This window comes from Perognathus longimembris, chromosome 1, assembly GCF_023159225.1.
Source record: "Perognathus longimembris pacificus isolate PPM17 chromosome 1, ASM2315922v1, whole genome shotgun sequence".
In the NCBI taxonomy this organism is placed as follows: Eukaryota; Metazoa; Chordata; class Mammalia; order Rodentia; family Heteromyidae; genus Perognathus; species Perognathus longimembris.
In genome coordinates, this window is record NC_063161.1 from 109558631 (window position 1) to 109584124 (window position 25494).

General features: G+C 36.1%; 1 protein-coding gene across 3 annotated transcripts in view; it reads left to right on the forward strand.

Annotated features, from left to right (window-relative positions):
* The window catches only part of Kdm4c (lysine demethylase 4C), a 314587-nt gene that overhangs the window by 158020 nt on the left and 131073 nt on the right, over nucleotides 1-25494 (forward strand). For all 3 annotated transcript variants that reach the window (XM_048347291.1, XM_048347179.1, XM_048347255.1), the window contains 5 exons: nucleotides 2950-3143; nucleotides 6552-6787; nucleotides 9038-9357; nucleotides 10858-10966; nucleotides 24900-25081. In XM_048347291.1, coding sequence (XP_048203248.1) covers nucleotides 2950-3143; nucleotides 6552-6787; nucleotides 9038-9357; nucleotides 10858-10966; nucleotides 24900-25081 — 1041 coding nt within the window. The remainder of the gene's footprint in view (nucleotides 1-2949; nucleotides 3144-6551; nucleotides 6788-9037; nucleotides 9358-10857; nucleotides 10967-24899; nucleotides 25082-25494) is intronic.

The following is a 25494-nucleotide window of genomic DNA, read 5'->3' on the forward strand; positions in this document are numbered from 1 at the left end:
ACTTAAGAAAAATAACATTTTTCTTCACGTTTTTGGTAATAAAACAGACCTTCATAAATTCTGGATATGTATTCTAGGGCCTCTAGATAGATATCCTCAAGTATTTGATCACCGTTTCAAACTTATTGAGGGGAAATGAGGTATTCAGACTTGGACTTCACTTTATTATGGGATTGATCTGTCTGTCTATCTTTGTGCTGGTCCTGGGGCTTAAAATCAGGGTCTGGGTGCTGTCTTTGAATGTTTAAATTTTTTAATTTAAATTTTATTGTAAAGGTCATGTACAGAGCGATTACAGTTTTATAAGTCAGGTAATGAGTACATTTCTTTTTGAACATTGTTATTTCCTCCCTCATTTTCTTCCATTTTTCCCCTCCAGAACCCTCTCTCCCCAAGTTGCAAAGCACATTTCCAGCATAGTGTCTAGTGAGTATCACTACTGAATTGCTTCACTCTTTGTCCCACCATTTCTGTGCTTCCCTTTCCCCTCCCCAAATCAGATTAACTTATTTACAAGACAAAGAGTACAGAAATTAAAAAAAAAAACAGCACAGTGACAAAAGAGAATAAATCAAAGGAAAAAAAAAAGAAAGAGAAAACTGCAAATATTACAATAAAAAAATCTCATTTCCATTTTGTTCATTTCAATAAGCATCATTGTCATTTGTACAATATCAGATTGTTATTACTGGTGAGCTCATGTGAATTTTGTAAAATTTTAATTAACATGAGTGGGTTTTCTGGTTAGTTTAGTTATTTATTAATTTTTAAGCATTGATGGTATTTTTCTATACCTTGAGCATGGTAGTTTGTTGGGCTGTAGCCTGTATAGCCTAATAATGATGTCTTGTTCGATGCGCTTGTAGTGTCCTTATTTTGTCCTGTTTGGTCCCTTTCATTCTAAACTGGAAGTACTTTTGTTGGTAGAAAATCTCCAAATCCATTTTAGTCTTTCATGCAGTTTATGGACACTCAAACCATCAGATAGAGGAGTCTTACACAAATCTTTCTAGGTGGCCATACTTCTATTTCTGTTTTCTAGTGAGGTGGTTGGTTGAACTTTGTTTCATATGCCTAATCTATTTTGCCTATGTTTGTACAGCCACACCATTGACCAAATCTTACAACATATTCCTATTTGATCATGGCTTGCTGATTATTGGTTTCCACAGAGGTCTGCAGCTTACTCAAAATGTGAAAGTGAAATGTACACAAATTATATTCCATAGTGCCATCTGAGCAAATAAGATGAGCATCAAATTAAAGGTCCCCCCCCCCCGAGACATTTTCTTCTAAAATCTTGTTCTGCAGCTTGCTAGCTTGCCTCCCTAGCAGAGCCATATTCTTGCTCAAGCCTAAATTAGCTCAGTAAAGGAGGTATTATCACATTGTCCACTACTCTATTTTTCTTTAGAAGCAAAATTTGTAACATTGTAAGATAATGAAGTTTTTCTGCTCATGAGCCCAAATTTTTATTTTTTTCCTTTAGTCAAAAGATTGCATCTTACCCAAAATAGATTTAAATTCCTTAATGTCCTCATTGTCCACATTATTATAGAATGATAATTATATAAACACAGCATAGAATTCTAGCTATACATGACTAGAAATCATGGGGTAGATAAATAGTATTCAGTTCTTAGGAATAGTTAGTACAACTGGCATTTAGACCTTACAGGTGAAGTTTCTTTGGCTATCAGACTGCTGAGTAGTAAGCCATTGTGAAAGGAGCAAAAGTTCTGAGTTTCTGGATGACTGATATCTCTGGGCTCCAATGACTCACTTTGGAAAGGTATATTCATGTTGACTTGCTGTGGGAGAGAAACTCAAGTATCTCACTGGTAGAGTAAGGTAAGGTCTTGGAGCTTCTGATTCACATGTTTAGAGTTTATTCTAAAGATAGAGCAGGGTTGAATGTATCTTAGTGAACTAAACAAAAAGGTAGATACTTTAAAGAATCAAAGTGCTATAATGATGGACTCATGCTAGGGCAGGTAGGAAAATTAGTTCTGCTTTTCCAGGATAAGAGTCTGACTGATTTTGGAAGGGTGCTGACACATGAAATTGATGCAGGAAGCATTTCAGAGTATGAATTAACTGTCTATATGACATATTGAACTTTTAAGGTTGGATGTATAGGGAGGGCTGTGAAATATCTACTGTGAATGTAGGATAGTGAAAGAATCTGGTATCATTGATAGTGAAGGAATGTTACTTGGAGTTGAAGAAGTTAGTTTTATTTATGTTTGCTATTATACCATTCTACAAATCTCTGTCTGTCTCTGGTGCATTTTATAGGCACAGATCTTTCCTAGGTATCATTCTGTTTCTGACTTCTACTGAGATAAACAAATGCTTGTACTATATTTCATATTAATGTTAGGATTATGAAGGGAAATTTGAAGCTGGAGATTATTAAACCTTGGCATTAATTTATATGGATATGATAATTGTATCACTAAGAAACAAGGAACAGCACCAGGTTTTCATTCAGACTTTTCATACCTTATTAACAATTCAAATCTTTATAATGTGTCCTTAAAGTAGGATGGTAAAGTTTCTGATATAGGCATTCTTTCAATTGGATGTCATTTTCCTATGTGCACAAAGTATTTTCCTTTTTCTGCCTTTCCTCCCTCCTGGACTGCCTTTGGTGGCTAAGTACTGAACTTGGGCCTTGAACATGCTAGGCAAATGCTCTACTTCTTGAAGCACATTTCAGTATTACCTTATTTGCCTGTTTATAAATGAGTATATATAAGATTTCATCTTTGTTCCGATGATGTTGAGTTTATTATTTATGGAATGTTTGAAAATATAGTTGTTGTTAGTTATGTTATGATTAAACACTCACATATCGTTTATTCAGGGGTTGGTTTCACATGACTTAATATAGTTTGCAAAATGATTCATTGCAGATTTCATTGAAATTGTTCCTTTGTGTTCCAGTGTACTTGCAGGAAAGACATGGTGAAAATTTCAATGGATATCTTTGTGAAGAAATTTCAGCCAGATAGATACCAGCTTTGGAAACAAGGAAAGGATATCTACACCATTGACCACATAAAGCCTACCCCAGAATCCACTCCTGAAGTAAAAGCTTGGTTGCAGAGGAGGAGGAAAGTACAGAAAGCACCCAAGAGGTAATGGCTCCACTCCTTAGTGTTTGTACTATCTAATCGATTGACATAGATTATTAAACATGATGTTGTCCTGGGCTCTTGCTTTCTGTTTCTTTGTCATAATTTTGTTTTATATCTTACTAAAAATTTAAGGTAAAGTATTTAAAAACTTTCAGATATTAATACAGAAAATGTGAGAAGGCATATAATATTATGTTTGAGAATATTCCTGAAATCAGTGTAAATGGAAAATAGAATAACAGAGCCTTAGATTTCTCACCCTAATGTGGCTTTTAATTTTCTTGGTTCTCTCTGTTAATCTGTACATTTGAATCAACATCAATCACTTGATTACCAGATTACTCTTCTGCTACTAAATTGCTTTCTGACTTCTTAATTTGCCAAACATCTGAGAGAATACTTTTCTCATTTGAATTCTTACTTTTTCCTGCATCTTATGCACTTGACTCTTTTTTCTTTTCTTTTTCTTTTTTCTTTTTTTAGCCAGTCCTGGGGCTTGTACCCAGGACCTGAAAGTACTGTTCCTGAGCTGCTGCTTCTTTTTTTTTTTTTTCCCCCTCAAGGCTAGCACTCTGCCTCTTGAGCCTCAGTGCCACTTCGGCTTTTTCTATGTATGTGGTGCTGAGAACTCAAACCCAGGGTGCTTAGTATGTGCTGGGCAATCACTCTACCACTAAGCCACCTTCCTAGCCCCTTGATTCATTCTTTTATAAGAAGTAAAGGAGACATGTAATGTTTTTTGTACCATGGGTGACCTTGTGAACTTCATCTCCATACCAGTTTTTTGTGGTCAAGGGTGAAGTCAAAAGCTTTACAACTACAGGGAATATCTTCCTGTTCAAAATCCTGTTGGAAAGGTGTAGGGATTGTATTGCTCAGGTCTTTAGATTGCTTTTTAGCAATTATATTTTTTTCAGTTTTGTATTAATATTTTTCCACTATACTGCTTATTGTCTTTCAGATTTTAAAAGTAATTCAGTATTGGAGAAAATTTATAAAATAAGTAAAGAAATAATGAAGGAATCCCAAAGCACTCATTACCTTACTATTCTGAGATAACCAGGCTTAGTATTTTGTATATATCCTTTACATATATATGTATATATATAATAGATAATAATATATGCCTTTTTCAAAACTTTACTATGCTCTCTTAATGATTTGATGACCAATTAATGAGCAAGTTTTTATTTGGCGTGTAATTAAGTGGTTTTTTACAGCATAACTTTTGATACTTGTATGTATTTAACTAATCCCTTATATTTGGACCTTTAGCTTGCTTAACTTTATTTGTTTTTGTTTTTGTTTTTGCCAGTCTTTGGACTTGGACTCAGGGCCTGAGCAGTGTCCCTGGTTTCTTTTTGGTCAAGGCTAGCACTCTACCTCTTGAGCCACAGTGCCACTTCCAGCCTTTTCTGTTTATGTGGTGCTGAGGAATTGAACCCAGGGCTTTGTGTATGCTAGGCAAGCACTCATATTCCCAGCCCCTTGTTTAACTTTTTTGCTATAATACTGTATAATATCTTTGCTCATAGTTTAATGTCTATTTTCTGACTTGCTTTTTTTTACCCTTGACATTTATTTTCTATCATTTTAGAAGGTTAGCAAGCAAAGGAATCTTATGGACATGTAATCATACTTGTGCATTTTATAAAAGATATATACCTGGGCACAGAACTAGCAAGTAACAAATCTAAAACTCAGGTGTTCATATTCAATGATTTTCAAAATATCAGTTTTCAAGTCAGTTTAGTAGGTTAGGTCCATTATTTTAAAATCAATAGGCAGAATAGAATTAATATGGTCATGCATTTCACATGTGGGAAAGGTTAAGTCCTGCCTCATGATGTGCCTATATATCTGTGCACATTGTGTCACTCTAACATATGTAGCTTACTAGGTCTAACTTACTATGGGTATATTTAGAACAAGCTTGAGAAGTAAAAATTGAGAATTAGTGCTTTTGAAATATGTGTGATTTCATTTTACTAAAGGCATTAGCTTTAGAAAGAGGCAGTATTCAATCTTGAGTTTACACCTGTTGTACATCATGGGAACTTTAGTGGACAGAAAATACAGAACTTCAGTCAGGTGTATGAACTGATCTCTTACATTTTCATCTCAATAAGACTTTTGAGTCCAATAGAGAACACAGATCTGTGATACTGTTCACATTGGAAATGTTTATCAATCTGTTAAAATAGTAAGTTGACCTGCTTGCCTTGCTAGAAAGTCAGTTGTTAAGGAACTAAATTGATAGGCTCGGCCTTGGACTTAACAAGATTGCTGATCACTTTTTCAGTAATACCATATTTAGGAACATCTAACAAATGAAATGATTCCTTGAAAACTATAAGAGATGCCAGCCATCTTAATTTTCAGTTTTGCATGTACTGCTTTCCACATGGCCCACTGTGTGCATTGTCAACCTAAGTCTTTATATCTCTTCCTTCCTTGACTTCTTACACTGTATAGTCTATAGTGTTGTATTGTGTATGTATGCGTGTGCACACATGTATGTGTTTTGCCCACTGTTGGATTGAGTTGATTTGTAATTGTTTTTAATTTGTAGAAGTGTTATATCACATTAAAAAGCTATTTTTTCACAAAGTTAGCAATTGACTAACTGGAAAATACCAAAAGGAAAAGTAAGTGATAATGTCTACTATGAATAATATATTGACATAACACATTAAGTGTATGTAATCAACATGCTTCCTAAATTTTTTATGATATTTTTAAATGATGATTTGGAATTAAATCTGAGTTATTTTCATGCGTGCCTGAATGTTACATAAGTAGTCACTGTTTCATCTTGAAACATAAGGAATTCAGGCTTTAATTGAGCTTTTCAGGACTGTTTTCTCTCCCCTTTTATATGATCTAAATAATTACTACTTTTCCTTTTCCAGTTTCACTATTTTTTTTTTGTTCTCTTGATTTTCAGACTTTTGTTTTTCCAAATTGTTTAATATTTTAAGTTCTGTCTTATACATAAAACTTAAAAAATTTCATATTTTAGCCAGAAGTGGTAGCGTATGCCTATAATGCCACATATTGTAGAGGCTGAGACAAAAAGATCATGAGTTCCAAGGCCAGCCTGAGTTGCATAGTGAGACCCTATTTGTGGGGAAAAAAATCCAAAAAACCCCCCAAAACAATGAACTTTTAAATTTTGTTACATGTATGTTTAATCAGTTGTTTATAGTAGTTTAGAATTATGTCTTTAGTAAGTTTATGTTTAAACTTAATGTAGTAAAAGTTAATTTTGATGTCTGTCTTTGCATCTTATTATAAAACTGCCAGTGTTTTCTTTCTATAAACAAGTGTCAATAACATTGTATTGAAATGTATTTTTCATACCTATTACAACCTTCCTGATGGGACCACCACTTCTTTTGTTAATAGTGTCCAGGGAAATAGGTCTCACTCGAAAAGGCCTAAGGCTGAAGAGGATGAAGAAATGTCCTTTAAAGACAATGGGGAAGAGGTACCCAGTTCTGGCACAGGCTTAGAGAACCTTAAGATTGGAGGAAAGCCAAGAGGAGGGTCAAAACTGGGGAAGACAGACATACCCTCTGAAGAGCCCTCTGTCAACAGGATGCAGATGGATCAGAGTTTCTCAGATAGTACCAAACTCTCAGGTGAGAAAAGGGGCTAATATGTTTTGCATGTAAGAGGTGTTCAGTGTTCTTGTGCCTTAAGTTTGTGTTTATTAGGGTAGACATCTTACTTGGATCACCTCGTTTAATCAATAACTTGTATAAATTTATAGGGTAACTCATCCAGGAGATCAAGGTAATGTTGTAAAAGTAAGGGGCACTGCTGCTGTATGTAATGCAACTTTGAAACAATCAGCAGCAGTGCCTATTTGGATTAAGGAAAAAGATTGCCAATATGACACATTTTTATTTCAAGCTAGTTTACAGCATACAATACATTTTTAGAAAGCTTCTCTTGAATTCACATGAAGCAGGGAAAAATAGTTACAGATGTTTGCACTTTCTTAACTTTGGACTTCATTTTAAGGGACAATAAAGAGTGAAAATTAAAAAAAAAACCCAACAAAAACAAAACATCAACCTAGTAAAATGGCATGCCTATTCTTTTATACTAAAGTCCTCTTTTAAGAATCTCAGTAACTTTGCTTTCTCCCATATTTATTGTATATTTCTGAAACAGTGTAATGATTTGCTTCTTTAATATCTATTGGTGTTTTGTCCTGTAATTAATTGAGCCAGTTGGTCGTTCCTACTTTCCTCCTATATCTCCATTTTGTTTTATTTTTTTTTGTTTTTGTTTTTGTTTTTGGCCAGTCCTGGGCCTTGGACTCAGGGCCGGAGCACTGTCCCTGGCTTCCTTTTAGCTCAAGGCTAGCACTCTGCCACTTGAGCCACAGCGCCACTTCTGGCCATTTTCTGTATATGTGGTGCTGGGGAATCGAACCCAGGGCCTCATGTATACGAGGCAAGCTCTCTTGCCACTAGGCCATATCCCCAGCCCCTATATCTCCATTTTGTAAAACCCTATCATGAGACTTAGTGGATCCAGCCCTGTACTGCTCTCTCCTCAAAAGGCAGAACACCTCATTCATTGTTGCAGAAAGTGCCTTCATCCCAGTTTCCCTGGGTCTACTCTAGTCATTTCTGCTATAGGTGTCCATATGGCAATCCCACTGTATGTATTCTTTTAAAAGAAAGGTCATATTTTTACCTTCTTACTTTGTTCTTAGGATAAAAGAAAGTCCTTGCATACTTGTAATTTGTTCCTTAGTTGCTACTCCAGTTTCATCATCTTTGCATCTGAAAAATGTGGGTGGCTAGTTTGAACTATAGATTTTGGTTTTGTTTCACCATTGAGATCATACTACATAGAGGGCTAGACAAATAAACATAAAATACCTAGCTGTGGTTACGTGGCATGATAGAATTTCACAAGTTTTCTTATGCCAAGGACAGACTAGATAGACTAGGTGATTTAGTATTGATAATTCGAATGAGTTGTGATGAATAGATAAAAGATTGATAAAGTTGAGATGGTAGGGAAAGGAGTTATAACAAATTCAAAGAATACAATGTTTCAATGTTTCTTTATAATTCCTTATCATGGTTTCGAGAATACTGTGATTAACCACTTTATGAATTGCTGGAGCATTATGTGCAGAGTATCCAATTTTATTAATTCTGTCTAGTCATTTGTATTTTGTTCTCCAGGTCTTGAAACCTGGAAGAACTCTTAATTGGAAGACACACACACACACACACACACACACACACACAGTGTCAAGAGAATAGATATGTCAGGGGAGAGGAAGTACTATGTAATAGTTTTTACCAGCTTTGTGTCCAGAGTGACAGATAATTCATGTAATTATCTAGTAGCCATGTGAAGATTGAGGAATCAGATCTACCAAACTTCCCGTGCCTTTTCTACACTATCAGTTTAGTATTTATGTAGGAAATAATTTGTATTGGATCTGTATTGTCCTAGGTGTGCCATTTACATGCTTTTTTGGAACTGTCATATTTCATCATTAGCAGCTTAAAGTATCCTATTAGGAATATAATTCATATTTTTAGATAGATTCCTAATTACTGTTAGTTTGATAACTATTGATTGCTGTCTTTTTTTTTTTTTTTTTTTTGCTGTGTCTTGATATTAATCAGTAGTAGAAACTTGTGTTACCATCTTCTGTTGTAGTAGATATTTTCTTTTACCGAAGTCCCAGGTGTTATTTGAACAACCATGGAGGCGGCAAGATGCTTTAGTGACCCTAGTCTCTTTAGTGACACCTAGGTCTCAGGAAGTCAGGAAGGCTAGTAGTCAAAAATATTTACACAATCCCACTTAAGAATAATGCCATGAAAATTTGTTAATTGTTTTTTGTACTTCAGGAAACAGCTGCTTAAATGCATCTACAGTGGAGGAAATAAAAGCTGAAGATGACAAAGCCTACACCACAGGTGTATCATATATGTCCCAGGAGGCCAGTGGTTCCACACTATTGTCTTGTGGCCTGGTAAAGGTGGAGGAATCAGACCCACGTAAGCAGCAGAGGCAAAAGTCTCCTGAGTCAGGTTCCTCAGTGGCAGAGAGTAATCGTGTGTATACAGAGGGAGAAGAGAGTGATGTAGAAGACCAAGGAAGTGGCCTGGAACCTGGGGAAATCTCATCAGTCCTCAATGAAGATAGAAATGACTTCAAGGTCCCTAGTGTACGTGGTGATCTCTATTATGATTAATGTTTCAATGTATGAGAAATGGCATGCTGTGCACTGAAATTTTGGTTTGGGATATAAATATATAACTTTACACTTACGAGTTTTAATATTACTCCAAGGACTGAGAGATAAGTATCCTGTGATCTTTGGCCCAAGTTGCATTCATTTAGCATAGAGCTTTTGGCCATACAGTAGAAGGTTAATATTCTTTCAGCCAGATTTTAAAAAAAGTAATGTATATTTTGAGTTTACAAACAATTCATATAGAATTGTGAGAAGTAGTACAGAGAGATTTTGTGTACCCTTTACCCATTCTCTTTCTTCCCCCACTTTGCCTGATACAACTATCTAGGAAAACTAGAAATCAAACTGTATTGACATGGTTTCAGTTAAGGTATGGAGCAGTTCTGTCCTCTGCTGTCTTAGGTGGGCTGGGAATACTTCCTTGCTGGGCTCTGTCTTATTCTTGCCTGCAGTTCCTACCTGCTTCCTACCTCTTAACTGTGTGCCTCTGTTTTGGCATCAGGGCTCACTCAGTTTTTCCTTTGACTCTTTCTTCTTGGACACTGAATCATAATACCAAGGTGACCTTCTGGGCCCTGCCTTCTTCCAGAAAGAGGGCTCTTTTGCCTTTCAGAAAAGCCAAGATCCCTCTAGATTACTAAATTCCCATGCTGCCTTTTTGGATAAGGCTCTTTTGCTGTTTCTCCAACATGAATATTATTTGCTTTCATCTTATTTGTCGCTGTAACCATACGTTTGGGAAATGAATGGTCAGGTGAACTAGGGTCCTGGTTCAGCATTCTGAACCTTTTTTGCTATTTAGATCCTAACTAGAACGTTTAAGTTTGTAAACGAGGAAACCCCCTTCAGTAATTTGAGCTACCAAGCCAAGCTTGTGCTTGACCCACCTCTTACTGTTCGTACTCAGTTACACTTACCATAGGTCTTATGGTACCATTTAGTAACAAGGTAGATTATAAAAGGGCAGCAGCAACTTTGAATCCTGTTTCTCAGTATCTTAAAATGCCAAGTAAACAAAATGTCCTTGTTTGACTCTATTGATTATCACTGTGTATAGGGTTATGTATTCTATGGAACTAAAAAACAGATATTTATCAAGAAATGTCAAGAATGAAAATGGTCATAATATCCAGCTTTTATAGGTTGAGATGGTCATGATAAACTTTTTGCTCAGGCTGGTCTTGAACCAATCTCTGCCTCCTCAATAGCTGGAATTCCAGAGCCATTGTGCCTGCTTGGATTTCCTTTTCTTTAAGGATAGAAAGCAAAATTACATGTCAAATCTAATGAAGTTGGAGGTTTAACCTCTTGGAAAAATTACAAGCTGAAGTGTTTTCTTTTGACTTGATGTTTAATTTTCTTCAAGAGCTAATTTCTGAAGATGCAAATAAAGCCTGTTTTCATCATGATTATCACACTTTTATTTGAGAGTTTCTCCTTGTGTTTTTTTCCCTTTTGTTTTATCACCAGATGATAGAGGGAGAGACCAAAACTGCTAAGAGTTGGCGGCATCCACTTAGTAAGCCTCCAGCCAGATCTCCAATGACTCTTGTAAAGCAGCAGGCAGCAAGTGATGAAGGTAAGTTCATGACTTTCTCATTTTTCAGGACTTTTTGTTCTAGTAAACTTTGTTTTAGGAAACTGTTGTGAAAACTTAATCCCATGTTAGTTGCCTATTATTAGGAGAACATGTAATAATTTGGATTCTTATTTGCCAGTACTAGGGCTTGAACTCAGGGATTCAAGCTCTCACTTTGTATATTACCACTTGAACCACACTTTAGCCAGGCCTTTTCTTGGTTAGTTGGAGGTGGAATCTGAAAGATTCTGAAAGATTCTGCCCAGGCTGTTTTAGGACCTGTTTCTCAGGTTCTCTCTTACTCACCTTCTTGAGTACCTAGGGTTATAGGCATGAGTTACCAGTCTGGAATTTGGATTTTAGGATACAGACTTGCTTCATATAATCTAGCAGTATTATTAGTGAAAGTGTCTTGTGTTTCAGATCATAAAATAAGCCATTCTTGACATTTATTGAAGGTATTTTAAAACAGCTGAGTTTTTTCTTTTGTGAGAAGTGCTGGTGCATTCCTGGAAACATAGCTTTGTGGAGGGCATAGGTCAGAGGATTGTGGTCCCAGACCATCCTGAGCAAAAAGAAAGATATCCTCTCTGAAAAGTAACCTGAAAAGCAAAAAGCCTGGAGGCATGGCTCAAGTTGTAGAATACTTGCCTAGTGAGCAAGGCCCTGGGTTCAAACCCTAGACCATTGAAAAGGGGAAGTCACTGCACTGGTTATAGAATTAACATGGTGTAGACATGTACAAGCTGTCTTCACTTTTAGTTTGATTCATTGAGTTCCTGAAATATTCTTGAGTAAGGCTATGCAGTACTTGATACTGTATGCAGTATTTCTGTTTTCTGGTACATTAAGTGCAGGGAAACGTCATTCTGCTTTACTAGATTGCGTTGATTTCACTTGGTGTAAAAGAGTGTCATTTTTATTTGCCACTCCTAGATATAGAATTCTTTTAAAAATTATTACTTATTTATTGTCAAAGTGATATACAGAGCGGTTACAGTTTCATACTTAAGGCAGTGTGTACATTTCTTGTACAATTTGTTACCTCCTCCCTCATTTCCTCCTCTTCTACCTCCCCCTTTCCCTCTCCCCCCATGAGTTGTTCAGTTGGTTTACACCAAATGGTTTTGTAAGTATTGCTTTTGGAGTCATTTTTCTTTTTATCCTTTGTCTCTCAATTTTGATATTTCCTTTCCCTTCCCTAGTTCTAATACCAGTATATACAGTTTCCAATGTACTCAGATAAGATACAGTGATAGTGAAGGTACAACCACAGGAAGGGGATACAAGTGGATCATCAACAATAGAAGCTACGGTTTCACATGGCATGTTGAAAGTAATTACAACAGTGATATAACACTCGTTTCCATAACACGGAGTTCATTTCACTTAGCATCATCTTATGTGTTCATAAGGGCATAGTTATTGGGCTCTTGTGATCCTCTGCTGTGACCAGCCTAAACCTGTGCTAATTATTCCCTATGAAGGAAACTATAGAGTCCATGTTTCTTTGGGTCTGATCCACTTCACTTAGTATAATTTTTTCCAAGTCCTTCCATTTCCTTATGAATGGAGCAATGTCATTCTTTCTGATAGAGACATAAAATTCCATTGTGTATATGTTCCATATTTTCCTGATCCATTCGTCTACTGAAGGGCAACTAGGTTGGTTCCATATCTTAGCAATGACAAATTCTTATATCATTCTTTTGTTTGGTTAAGTTAGTTCCCATTTTTACCTGTCTTTTTGTGAAAATGCCTTTGTTGTCCCAAATTAAAGTCAGGCCTTTCAAGATGCTGAGATCAGGAAGAATGTGGTTTGCCAGTCAGGACAAAAAAAGTTCATTAGGCCCCATCACAACTTAAAAAAACTGGGTACTATCATGTGTGCCTGTCATCCCAGCTACATAGAAGTTCAAAAAGATCATGGCCCAGTAAGGCTCAGGCAAAAAGCTAGAGCCTGCCCCTGCATAGGTAAAGCAAACAAAAATTGCTCAAGTGGTAAACCACTTACTTAGCAACTTTAAGGGCCTGAATTCAAACCCAATACTGTCCTCTCCTAAAAAAAAAGAAAAACCAATTAGACTACTGACTATTTTCCCAAATGCCTCTTAGCATTGTGAGGACCTTAGTCCTATTTTGAAATTATGCATTAAAACAGGCTTTGGGTAAAGAGCCCTCCTTTCAGTTATACTTCACTCTTAATCAATAACATCTTGTCCATTCAGGGCTTTTGAGGGAGGCTATGACATAGGAAGTTCAGGCTTCTTGTTTATTATATTAAGTACACCTGCCAGACTATATTAGCAGACTTCTTTCCTTTCACACACTGTCTTCTTTTGTAACATATATTTAATCAGGAGGAAAGATTTGGTAAGGATGTAAAAAAAAGTGAGGATCAGATAAGGATGGTAATACTTTCTATAAAACTAGTCCAGAGTGGAATTTTAACTCCAGTAATACAGATGTAATGAAATACCTTAGTGTATATTTGCATACATCGTTGAGCTGTGGGTTTTTTTTTTGTTGTTGTTGCTTGTTTTTTCTTCATGTTTTTGAGACAGAATCTCATCATGTAGCCCAGGTTAGCCTTAAACTAGCCATCTTCCTGCCTCAGCCTCCCTGTTTCTAGTGCTGGGATTATTGACATGTACCATCACATGAGGTCAGGTGATTTTTGTTTTTGTTTTTGTGAGTTTTTTTTTTCTTTTTGCCAGTCCTGGCACTTGAACTCAGGACCTGGGCACTGTCCCTGGCTTCTTTTTGCTCAAGGCTAGCACTCTACCACTTGAGTAACAGTGCCATTTCTGGCCTTTCCTGTGTATGTGGTGCTGAGGAATGAAACCCAGGGCCTCATGCATGCTAGGTAAGCACTCTACCATTAAGCCACATTCCCAGGTCTCAAGTTTTTTATTTTTTTAAATCTTCTTTTAGCTTACTTAGCATAAACTATATTCCTCTTATTGTCACTAAATTGAAGCACACATTTGTATAATGTAATTGACATTTAATCTACAATATTTCTGAGTTTCCATCACTCTCCTTTATCACAGCTTGCCTACAGCATGGTTTCCTGAAAAGATGCCTACATTAAGGCAAAGTAATGATGATTTTTCCAATGTGCTACTTTTCCCAGGAAGTGTATTTTGAGTGGGCCATTGTAGGTCCGCCCAGACTTTCTCCCTGGAGAGAAGTTCTGGTTTCAGTCTGTAAAGCTTGCAAAATTTATAAATGGATATTTGGTTAATGAAGTTATCTGAAGGGTTTGAGGTTATTTTGCTGAAACATTGATGATTGTGGCTTTTGCAACACTCTTTACTTTCTATCTGAATTAAGGACTTCTGTTATCCTGTGAGGATTTCTGAGAATTGAGTAGAAAAATTGGAGAGTTTTTCTGATTGCTAAAGATTTTTGCACATTTCTAAAATAATAGTGGAAAATATTCTTAGTGTAATTATTTACATAAATGGACCTGTAACTGTTACCTCTGCCTTTTCCCCTCTGTGTCTACCTTGTCTGAGTAGTGCCAGTTGACTGAGCATTATCATTAAGATGAGATGAAAAGTGGGTTTTGTGCTCATTGAGAGTATACAATTCCCAAGCTAATTGCTTTTAGGGATTTTTGACCCTAACTACTTAGCTACTTTTTCATTCCTCATGTATGGGAGTGTAACTATATTAGAGCATTTGAGAAATTGTAGTTTTAAACAGCAATTAGTGTTTTGAATAAGGATTTTTCTCTAAAAAATGGTGCTCCCAATAAACGACTTCAAGAACAGTACATTACTGAGCTCTGCTGGCGAGCTCCCCAACAGATGATAGAGGAGTCATCTCTGAGTTGATCGTCTCTTTAGGACAGTGCGGTGGCTCTTTGATACTCAAATGCCTGAAACTGGTAGTCATTTTTCTTGTGGAAAAATCACACAGAGAATGGCCAAGGATTTCCTGACTCTTAGCCTGGTCTTTTCTGGAAGATTTTCATACTAGTAGCAACACACAAGGGAAGTGATAGTGGAAAAGAGGGCATATGAGCATACCTAAAAAAGATGATTTGATACAGCATTTTCACATAAAAACCAGTGTTTTGATGAAAAATGTCTTAAATGTATACTACATGTGTATCATTTATAATGAAAGAAGACATACATTTTTACATTTTTTACATTTTTTACCAAAATGCATTGTTGTTATATTTTTTCTAATATTTGGGAACTATAAAAGGTAATCCTGATATGTTGAGGAAAATCGATTTTATTTTTTTCTGTTTAATAAATTATATGTGTTCAACTGAAAGAGATTTGAAAGAGAAGTGGTACGAGGTGTCTTGTTCTTGAAATAGAGAGGATAGGTAGCTATTCTCCTGTTGATCTTTGTTGTTATTTTTGGGCATAATCTTGCTCTTGTCCAGGTGCAGGGTCCTAATGGAAGGAACACTAGAACCGAATCAGTTTATTTAGGGGGGACAAACAGCTTAGAGATCTATAGTATGTTTCTTTTTCTTTAGATGATAAGGATACCTACTAAAAGGCTATCATATTTTCTTTTAAAAAATGATGACAAGTATATTTATTTCAATTTACAGATTAGTTAACAGGTATATATACAAATAGAATTTCAGCAATAAAATTCCAGCAGACTGATTACATTTAAATCAGGGATCTGAAGAAGCCAATTAGAAGTCTTCCAGTGCCTACACTTCACCTCCCATACATCTAGTTAGATGGAAGAGGTGTTATCACATTTCATCACTGAGAAACAGAAATGTTACTTGCCTCATGTAAAGCACTTGGTCATTATTTTATTCCCATATTTGGTTTGCCCTAAAGATCTGCCTCCAGTATTAGTGACAGAAATTCCAGAACTTCTCCCAAACTGACATTGGAGTAATGGACATTGTAATCTGACCGCAGGACTGAATGTTCACTTCATCAAACCCTGGCTGTTTCCCTGCCCTTATATACATCATTCATCATTCTTGGACGCCACCCTGTACACATACTCATTTCTTTCTGAAAACTTTTTACATTTGTTTCCAATATAAAATTTCCAACTTTCCCTGCTGCTTACTTCTTTTGTGCTTATTGCACACCCTTGAGAGAGTTGGTGACATTTGAAATGCACCTGTAAACTAAGGACATGCCCCGATGGCATGTAGCAGTCCAGTCCCACTCAGATAAACTGTCATGTCTCCAGCAAGACAGCATTGCTCTGCCTGCTGCTGGAAGTGCACCTGACATCCAACTACAGTTTCCTTAGAGAGACTGAGAAGCAAATTGAATGGTTTAGCTTAGGATATATATACACACATATATATGTATATATATATATTAATTATATGGTGATTTAAAATTTATTTTTGTCTGTTGATAAGTCTTTAATTCTGTACCAAATTTTCTGAATTTGATCAAAAAAGTGTTATAGGTTTGGAGTGTTGTTGTGATTACTGATTACCTCCCAGTTACGATACATCTGGAAATGGTGGCTAAAATAAGACAAACCAGTCTGTACACATAGCACCAAGGGCCACCAGGACAAATAGACTCCACCACTCCATTAGCTGTGTGAGATCTTCATTGTTTCCTGTGTGGGTTTACAAAGTAGGGATTGGAAGTACTTGCCACTCAGTGTTATAAGGGTTATAAGACTAAATGTCTACAAAGAATTCAGAACAATGTTTGGGACTTAGTGATTTTTGTTTGCTATTGTCAGTATGATAAGGAAAAGTGAAAGGAGAATGATAGCTGAGCCCTTAAGAGATGCAGTAACTCCAGCAAGGATTCAGAGAGACATGCCATCCCGGCAGGTACAGGAGTGTTTCATGCTGAGGCAATTCCTGTGAATTTACTAGTGCCATGGTGGACACAGGACAATTTGAAAACAAGGGTACCGGACATACACACACAAATTGACTCTAGTCAATTGACTCTTAAGGGTGAACTTCGGGAAAGCAAAAGGAAAAAACCAACACTGACCATAGGTACAAGGAGAGGAGGACAAGAAAGCTTCCTTGGCCTAGAATAAGGCTTGAATGGGGAATGACAGATTAGAAAAGAAACTTATCCTAAGAATTCCTAACTTTGTGACTTCTTATTTGAAGTCAGAAATTTGGAAAGAAAATGCATCTTGCCTATTAATGACTAGGGGATGTGGCAGAGATAATTTCAAAATCTTTTTAACTGACTTGAAAGAGGAACCTAGTTGGCTAATGATAATATATTCTGGAGCACTTGTGTTCTGCCTTATTGCTCTTTAAGCAAAACAATACAAAAAGTTAAACAAAAAAACTCAAGGCAAATCTTTGGGCTCACTTTTTAACCTGTATAAAACATGAGTAATTAGGATTCCTAACCAATTTGTGGTTTGTGTATGAATTTTGGGTATTCTGAATGCCTTAAAATAGCACATGGTAATATGTTGAAGGCTGCTTTTCAGAAGAGCTGATTATCACTGTACCAAGTTTTTATTTACAACTCTTCAACTATAATTTTATGAGTTTTAGAATAATTATCACAGAAAGATTTTAAAAATGTAGATGTTGGCTTAGTGTGTTTACCAAGTGCCCAGGTGACCTTTACCTACAAGTGTGAATCTTGCAAGATGTAGATTAAAACCCTGATTCTGGCTTTTTGATTCCGCTAATGTCTGTATAACTCTGTCACTATAATTTCCCCCTAGTACTGTGAAGAGCTGTTAAGCATTTCTGAAACTACGGAGAGCTTAGATCTGATCCTTTCTCTGTAATGTCTGCATACCTTGACTGTTAGAATCAGCTGATGTTACAATAATTTATTTTTTGGAATTCTGTCTGTATTGTCATAATTTTTAAAGAAATACATTGAATATTTAAAAACAGATGGAAGAGATAGAAACTGGCTTCTCCAGTTAGATTTCATTCATGGTGCTTGATTGTAGCCCGCTTATCCTAGATTTTCAGAATAAAATGTCTACATTTAGTCACATTTAAATAAGCAAAATCTCAGAAACTACAGTCTGACAAAATTTACTCTTTTCTCAAATAGTTCTTTTAAAATTCTCTTTCTTAAAATTTCGTTTATAATTAAATTAAATGCTCAGTTGTTTTCCCAAGGCTGGAACTATTCACTGATTTTTTTTTTTTTGTATTTCAGCTTTAGTTTTTTAGGAGTTTTCTTGTATTTTCTGAATACTCGTTATTTACTCCCTGTACTATAAAGAGTGCCTCATTCTTGGTCACTTTGCAATTGCCCCTCACGGAAGAAGGTATTATTTAAATTCAAATTTTGAGTTAAAATTAGGATTACAATTGGGTGTCTCATTTTGCTTTTAGTAGGTAGATGTTTCGGGGAGAAATTTGCCCTCTTTCTCTGCACTCACTCTTGCACTCACTCTTTTCTAGTTCTATGGGATTTGTCTGTATTAATTTTATTTCTTGAGGATTAAGCTAATATATTGACCAAGTATGTTAGTATTTCTTGATTTGAACTTCAGAGATGTTATTTTGTGCCAGTCCTGGGGCTGGAACTCAGGGCCTCAGTTCCTTGGCTCAATGCTGGTACTCTACCAATTGAGCCACAGCTCCACTTTCAGCTTTTTTGGTGTTTTTTTTTGGAGATTAAGAATCTTAAAAGCTGTCCTTCCCTAGACTGGCTTCCAATAGTGATCCTCAGATTGTGAGTAGCTGGGATTACAGGTGTGAATCACTGGCACCTGGCTAGAGGTGTTATTTTAAGTATTAAATGCAGATAGGCTAAATTTTGAAGCATTTGTGTATTTGTTTTGGTAGAAGTAATTGCACATGATAGGTTTACCATATTTAGGCATAGGCCTGGTTGGTTGTGTCTTACCATAAAAGATAAAGTATATTTGAGATTGGAGAATGTAGTCATGCAATCTCTACCAGACTCCGTTCAGATGTGTACTCTGAGGTGTATGGATTAGTGACCCAAAGTTTTTTTCAAACTCTTAAAATCTTTTGATTTCATGAAAATATAATAGAGGATGTCATTTCATTTTTGACTCATGATTGCTTTTCATTATAAGGGAAAATAATGATGGATAGGTACATCCCCTTGCAGGCAGAATTTGCCCTAAGTCTTTCTCTGTGCCAGTTAAAAAAACCAAAAACAAATGCTTTTATGATAACTACTGTGTGTCATTCCCTAAATTTTATTAATGTTGGCAGAATGAACCCTTCTCTTTGTTTCATCAATTCTAATTATCCTGGAGGTAATATTATACTTTCATAATAAGCATGGTTATGTTTGTTTAAGCAATAAAACAACAAATGAAGCAGATTACTAAGTTGATTGAATTTGAATGTTTATTGACAGGTCACCATGTTTCTCTGTATTCTATGTACATAAAACATTAGGTGGAATTGTTACTATCCAGCATTCACATTTGTAATAATAGTTCAGTGTTCTCAGGTTAGCTTGATTTCCCTGTCACTAAATCATATTGGAAGTGTGCCGCTGACATTATGCTATTATGGGAATAAGTATAAGAAAAACAACAACAACCTACTTTCATTAGACTAGTGGCTTGACCAGGTTTTGATTGAATTAGGTACAAAATATGCCAGCTTTGTAATTTATGATAAATAGTTGCTTTCTGTGCTTTTTGAATATTATCTGGAAGTATCTAAACTATGGTTGGCATGAAGTCTTAAGCTCAGGTGTCAAAATGTGCTGAAGTGTGGGAATTCTAAAATGATAGTTATGGCTTTTTTTTTAACTTTAGATGTCACTTGATACTCTTAAAAGTCTTTGAAAATATCTGAGGAACTGTTTTTGGTATTACAATTGCCTGTTCATTCATCTTGAGGAAAAATATTGTATTAGATGGAAGTACATGAAATTGCTAGTATTTAGTTTGTTTTATGCTGCCCAAATGGCAATTTCATACAACTCATTTTAAGTGGAATTTATGTTTCCTTAAACTTGCACATAGCCCCTTTCCCTGAAGATGTCAACATCTTAACTTATCCCATATTTTGAAACATTTTTAATGTTTCCCCCTACCCCCCAAAAAAGTGGAGGAAGTATAAGATTATCTCTGAAGATGTAGAATCAAGTTAGGGAAAGTTCGTCTCTCTCTCTCTCTCTCTCTCTCTCTCTCTCTCTCTCTCTCTCTCTCTCTCTCTCTCTCACACACACACACACACACACACACACACACACACACACACAAATATATACAATATGGTCATTTTCTTAGTTTACCAATCAATAAAAACTTAAGTCTTAGACTGGCAACATTCTTTATACTGGCATTTAGGCTCATGGTTATGAATTTTAAGACATTGCTTCCCACATTTGGAAAGTTTAGTAACATCCTAAGGTTTCTTGCCAATGACTGCTTTGGAAGTGGGTCACATTTTCATCATTGAATTCTGTTTTTTCTAAGTTATCTTTTCTCAGTCTTAGTTTTCCAAATGACTGCACAGAAAAATGTGTCTATACATTCTTCACTGCATAAATTCTTGTCCATTGATTTAGTGTTTATACTCATGTTTTGTTTTGGAAAATTAACTTCAAGATCATTAAATACTTTTTTTTTCATTGTTTCCTCCCTCTCTGTATCTCTCTCTCTTTCCCCTCCCCCCTCCCTCCCTCCCTCCCTTCCTCTCCTTCCCCTTTCTCCCTCCCTCCCTTCTTTCCTTCCTTCCATCTTTTTTTTTTTTTTTTTTCCAGTACTGGAGTTTAAACTTTAGATCTTATATTTGCTATACTTGTTGTCAACTGGAACTTTTATCACTGAGTCCATACCCTTTTGCTTGTTACTAAGATTTTCTCTTGATGAAATAAAATTTATACGTCCTTCAAGTGACTTGGTCCTAGATCTTGGTTAAGGATCTTCTTGGCAAAGAACCTCAAGGAGGTAGTCCTGCATGAAGTCAAGCTGATAGGATGACATGATGGATCTTGATGTGGAGAAAGTGAATGTTTTTGGCCTTATCCTCTACTTGGTTCTATGTATGGTTTTTACTAATCTATCCCTTGTTTTCCCTAGTAATTTGCATATGACCAGACTGCTCTGTATTTTCTCCATAGTTATGTTTGTGTTTGATCTGACAGGTGATACCTCAATAATTAGATTATAGTCTTTAAGAATGATGATGCCTTTATACAGATGACCAAAACTATATAATATGTATATTATTCATAATATGTATATTATTATGTAAAATCATATTATATTTTTTGATTTTTTTTATTAGACATGTCATTAATAAAATACACCTTAAGAAATGGAAGACTTCCCCCCACAGGGAATTTTGAACCCTTTGAAGGCAAAGAACTTTTCAGTTTTATTTTCCTGAATGTGTCTTTCCTATCATGTTATTAGATGGATGTCCTCAGCTGTGAATCTGAGTCAAGATTTGCCATCTTGCATGTAGGAGTTTTCTTCCTATTCCCTCTAGGATAGGAGGATTGACTGTGTTGCTTTCTGTTTATACTTAGTGAACATTACTTATAATTCTATTAAATTGAAGATTTTTTAATGCTGATGAAACTAAAACATATAGGCATTAATTTACTTGCCCAATACTACACAGGTACCCCCACCCCCAAAGTTGATGATACTATGTCTGCTTTATCACACTAGCAACTTCTTCTTCTTCTTCTTTTTTTTTTTTTTTTTTTTTTGGCCAGTCCTGGGCCTTGGACTCAGGGCCTGAGCACTGTCCCTGGCTTCCTTTTGCTCAAGGCTAGCACTCTGCCACTTGAGCCACAGCGCCACTTCTGGCTGTTTTCTGTATATGTGGTGCTGGGGAATCGAACCCAGGGCCTCATGTATAGAGTACCGACTAAGAGCTGAAATCAGCCCATAGAATAGCTAATAAGATTGAATAAGTCAGTGGTCCCATATTTCTTATTTTGGTCAATATGTCTTAGGGTATAATTATCTGAAACATGATAGCATTCATTAAGAAATTTAAGCCACACTAATACTGTTAATGTTCCCTAGGATGCCTACGTCTCTAGAGGTGCTATATAGTACAAAGATATTTTCCTGTAATAGGAGTTTTGACAGTGTATCCTTTGGAAGGTGTTTAAGATGTTACCATTCAATAAACCAGTTTATAAGTACAATGCATCTTGGTTGATGTCACCCCTTTCGTATGTCTTTTTTTGGCCAGTCCTGTCAGCTTGAATTCAGGCTCTGGGCACCGTCCCTGGGCTTCTTTTGCTCAAAGCTAGCACTATACCACTGGAGCCACAGAGCCACTTCTGGCTTTTCCTGTTTATGTGGTACTGAGCAATTGAACCCAGGGCTTCATGCATGCTAGATAAGCACTCTACCACAAAGCCACATTCCCAGCCTCATGTGTCTTTTTTCAAAAGCATGTATTTTATCAGTTGGAATGTACTTAAAACTTTTTCAATGTGTTATAAAAAGGTAATGCATGAAGGATAGAGAGTAAGTTTTTAGTCTATGAAGACCATGGTTTCAATGTCTAGTAGTACTAAAACAACAACAACACAACAATAACAACAACAACAAACCCAAGCAAACATGCCCAAACAAAAGCAAAGCATGCCAAACAAAAGCAAAGTAAGAGCAAAAACCTGAAACAAGCATACTCTCCAAACCCCCAACTATTTCCACTTATTTAGTTTCTTAAGGGCCTTAGGTCTGTAAATTCTCTGCTATCCATTATCACAGTGGCATGTTAAGAGAAAGTAATCTGGAATTTAATATTCCCTCTATGAAAATCATACCTGAAAGTGAAAGCCTTGTAATTTTTCTATTGTCCCTTTGATCCTATCTTTGTAAGAATTTGAAAGCCATCAGTTCAAAAAAAGTCACTGAAATGTAGCTTGCATATAGTATTCGGTACAGGAAGAATAAAGGAATAAAGTTCTGAAATTTGGATCCCTTCCCCCCCCCCCAACCTTTCTCTCAGTAACCCATTCACTTCTGCTTTCATTTGCATACATTTATCCTTTCCATTCCACTCCTTTTCTCCAGGATATTTGAGAACATATATAATGCCTCCCAGGACGGAGATTTTGCTGAAGTACCTGAACCATAACAGATACTGCTGTGCTGTTCTTAGCAGAGAATGGTGCTGTACCAGCCAAAACGTATGACTCCCCAAGTAGCAGATCCTTGTGTACCTGGAAGAGGTCCTGTAGTAGAGCTGATGGCTTTCCCCATCTGCTGATTCCATCAGCACAGCCTGGCAGCAGCCCTTCCACAAATAGCAAAAATGTTTTTCTTTAGAGAAACTGCTTACACTTAGTTAGCAAAATTTGTTCAACAATACTGAGCAAGTGAATGAATATGGCCTAAGTCTGTTCTCAAGGTAAAATCTCCCTCAATTTAATTCCTAATATTACTTTGGTTGTACTTTTTGAAATTCTTATAATTATAACAATTTATTATTTCCCTTTATTCTTTTTAGTGTGTTTCTGGTAGGAGCATCATCATTCTGTATATGCAGGTTTATGTCCTTGTTTTAAATCTGTTGACTTAGTATTACGTGTTGTATAATGTATATATTTATGTTATATTTCATTAACCTTGAAAACACCCCTTTTAATGTCTGCATAATATAGTCATGCCATAATTTATTTTCATATTCCTTAAAAGATAGTCCTTTTATATACTTATGTACTCAGTACCCAGATATCACATGTATAAGGAAAATATTTTTAGTTTATCTCATATTTCTTCTAGCTTTATTATTAGGCTTGGTGTGCATAACCATTTTTCCTATCAAATATTCAGAGTAATAGAAAATGTTTGATTTCAAAAGTATTATTCAGAATACTGCAGTGAACCAATACTTTCATACTGTGGTATTCATGCCCTGGGAATTGATATGTTTGATATTATGGCATGCTCTTTTGTAAAATATAACAGTTTATTATTTTTTAGTGATAGGGCATTGAGGTAATTTCAGACAGTATTGAAGACACTAACAGTATTTTTGAGTGGTCACTTTGTTACATTTACTCAAGATAGTATGATTTCCCCATTTTTCCGTCACAGCAGTATTAGTTACAGGCCTGGTCATATTTCATAGAATGGTTCCTTAAACCATTGTTTAAGGTTCCTTAAGCGGCACAGCATTTCAAAAAGATCTGGAGTCTAGAGCTGTTAGAACCTGTTTCTGTGAATTCAGAAGTGCTTATACAGATTAAAGGGCTTTGTGTTTGGGCTTATGTTTCTCTTGACTGTATGGTACTTGCTACAGGGTTTTGGCTAAAAGAAATTTAAAAAAAAAACAATTTCAGAGTCTTGAGTTTCCACCATAAAGTAGGAGGCTGACTGAGGAATTAAAAAAAAAAAAGAATTAAGTGAATGGCATAGAAACCCATTTTCTCTGATATTTGGCAAACTTAGAAGATTTTAATGAAGATACCAAGAGGATAGGAGCCTGTTTTACACTATTAACTCTGTTTTTCTTACATAGGTCAATTAAGCAGTTTTGGAAATTCTTGCTTTGTTGCAATAACATAGTCTACATCATTTTTTTTCTAACAAGTTTTAATTGCTTATCAGTGACTGTGATACTAATAACTAATAGTAGTTAACAGTCTTTTTGGTTTTAGGAACTCTTATACTTTTACATATTCTGAAGCTCTCTGAAAAGCTTTGTTTGATTTTGGTTTTCGTTGTGTTTTCTTCTCTTTTTCCCTTTTCCACCCCTCCCTTTATCTTCCTTTTCCTGGTCCTTCAACCCTTGATCCCTTCCTCCCCCCAATTCCCTCCATTTTTCTCTTCCTTTCCCTTTCCTCCTTTTCCATACTGGGGACTTAGCCAGACACTACCTCTTACTAGGCAAGCTACACCTCCAGCTACATTCACTGTGTGTAGTAGGCATTAACCTATGTGTTAAGGCCTTAGTGGCATTTAGAAATCTCATGTTAACTCTCCATTCTAATTCCCTAGTCCTCATAGTATGTCTTGCTCATTTTATTTTCATTCTTTCTTCCCTAAGAATTGCCTGAGGTCCCATCCACTGAGGAGGAAGTGGAAGAAACAGAGTCCTGGGCAAAGCCTCTCATCCACCTCTGGCAGACAAAACCTCCCAATTTTGTGGCTGAGCAAGAGTATAATGCAGCTGTAGCCAAGATGGAGCCACACTGTGCTATCTGTACACTGCTCATGCCATACTATAAGGTAATTGCGGTGTGGTTGCTTGCTATTCATTGCTTGCTGGAAACACTGTGAGGTCACTGGCAGTCATTGTAGACTTTGTATGACATCATAAAGAAGACATTGATGGCCTTCATAGAACCAAAAACATTTCTATATGCTTCTTAAGAAGCTATTTTTCTGGCAGTACTTTGTCTTTTATGGATATGTCATCTTATTTCAGGGAAGCATTTAATTCCAAACTTCTCCTTTTACCAAAAACATCCAGTTGAAAGCTTAACCTTAGAGCTTTATATAGAGAGAACTCTGACCTTTTCTCTGTTTAAGTTTGAAATGTTAACCTCAAGTAAGATAAATGGCAATGTGGGCCCTAATTTTTTTTTCTTCTTTCAGTTGGTTGTGGGGCTTGACCTCTGGTCCTGGGCGCTATCCTTGAG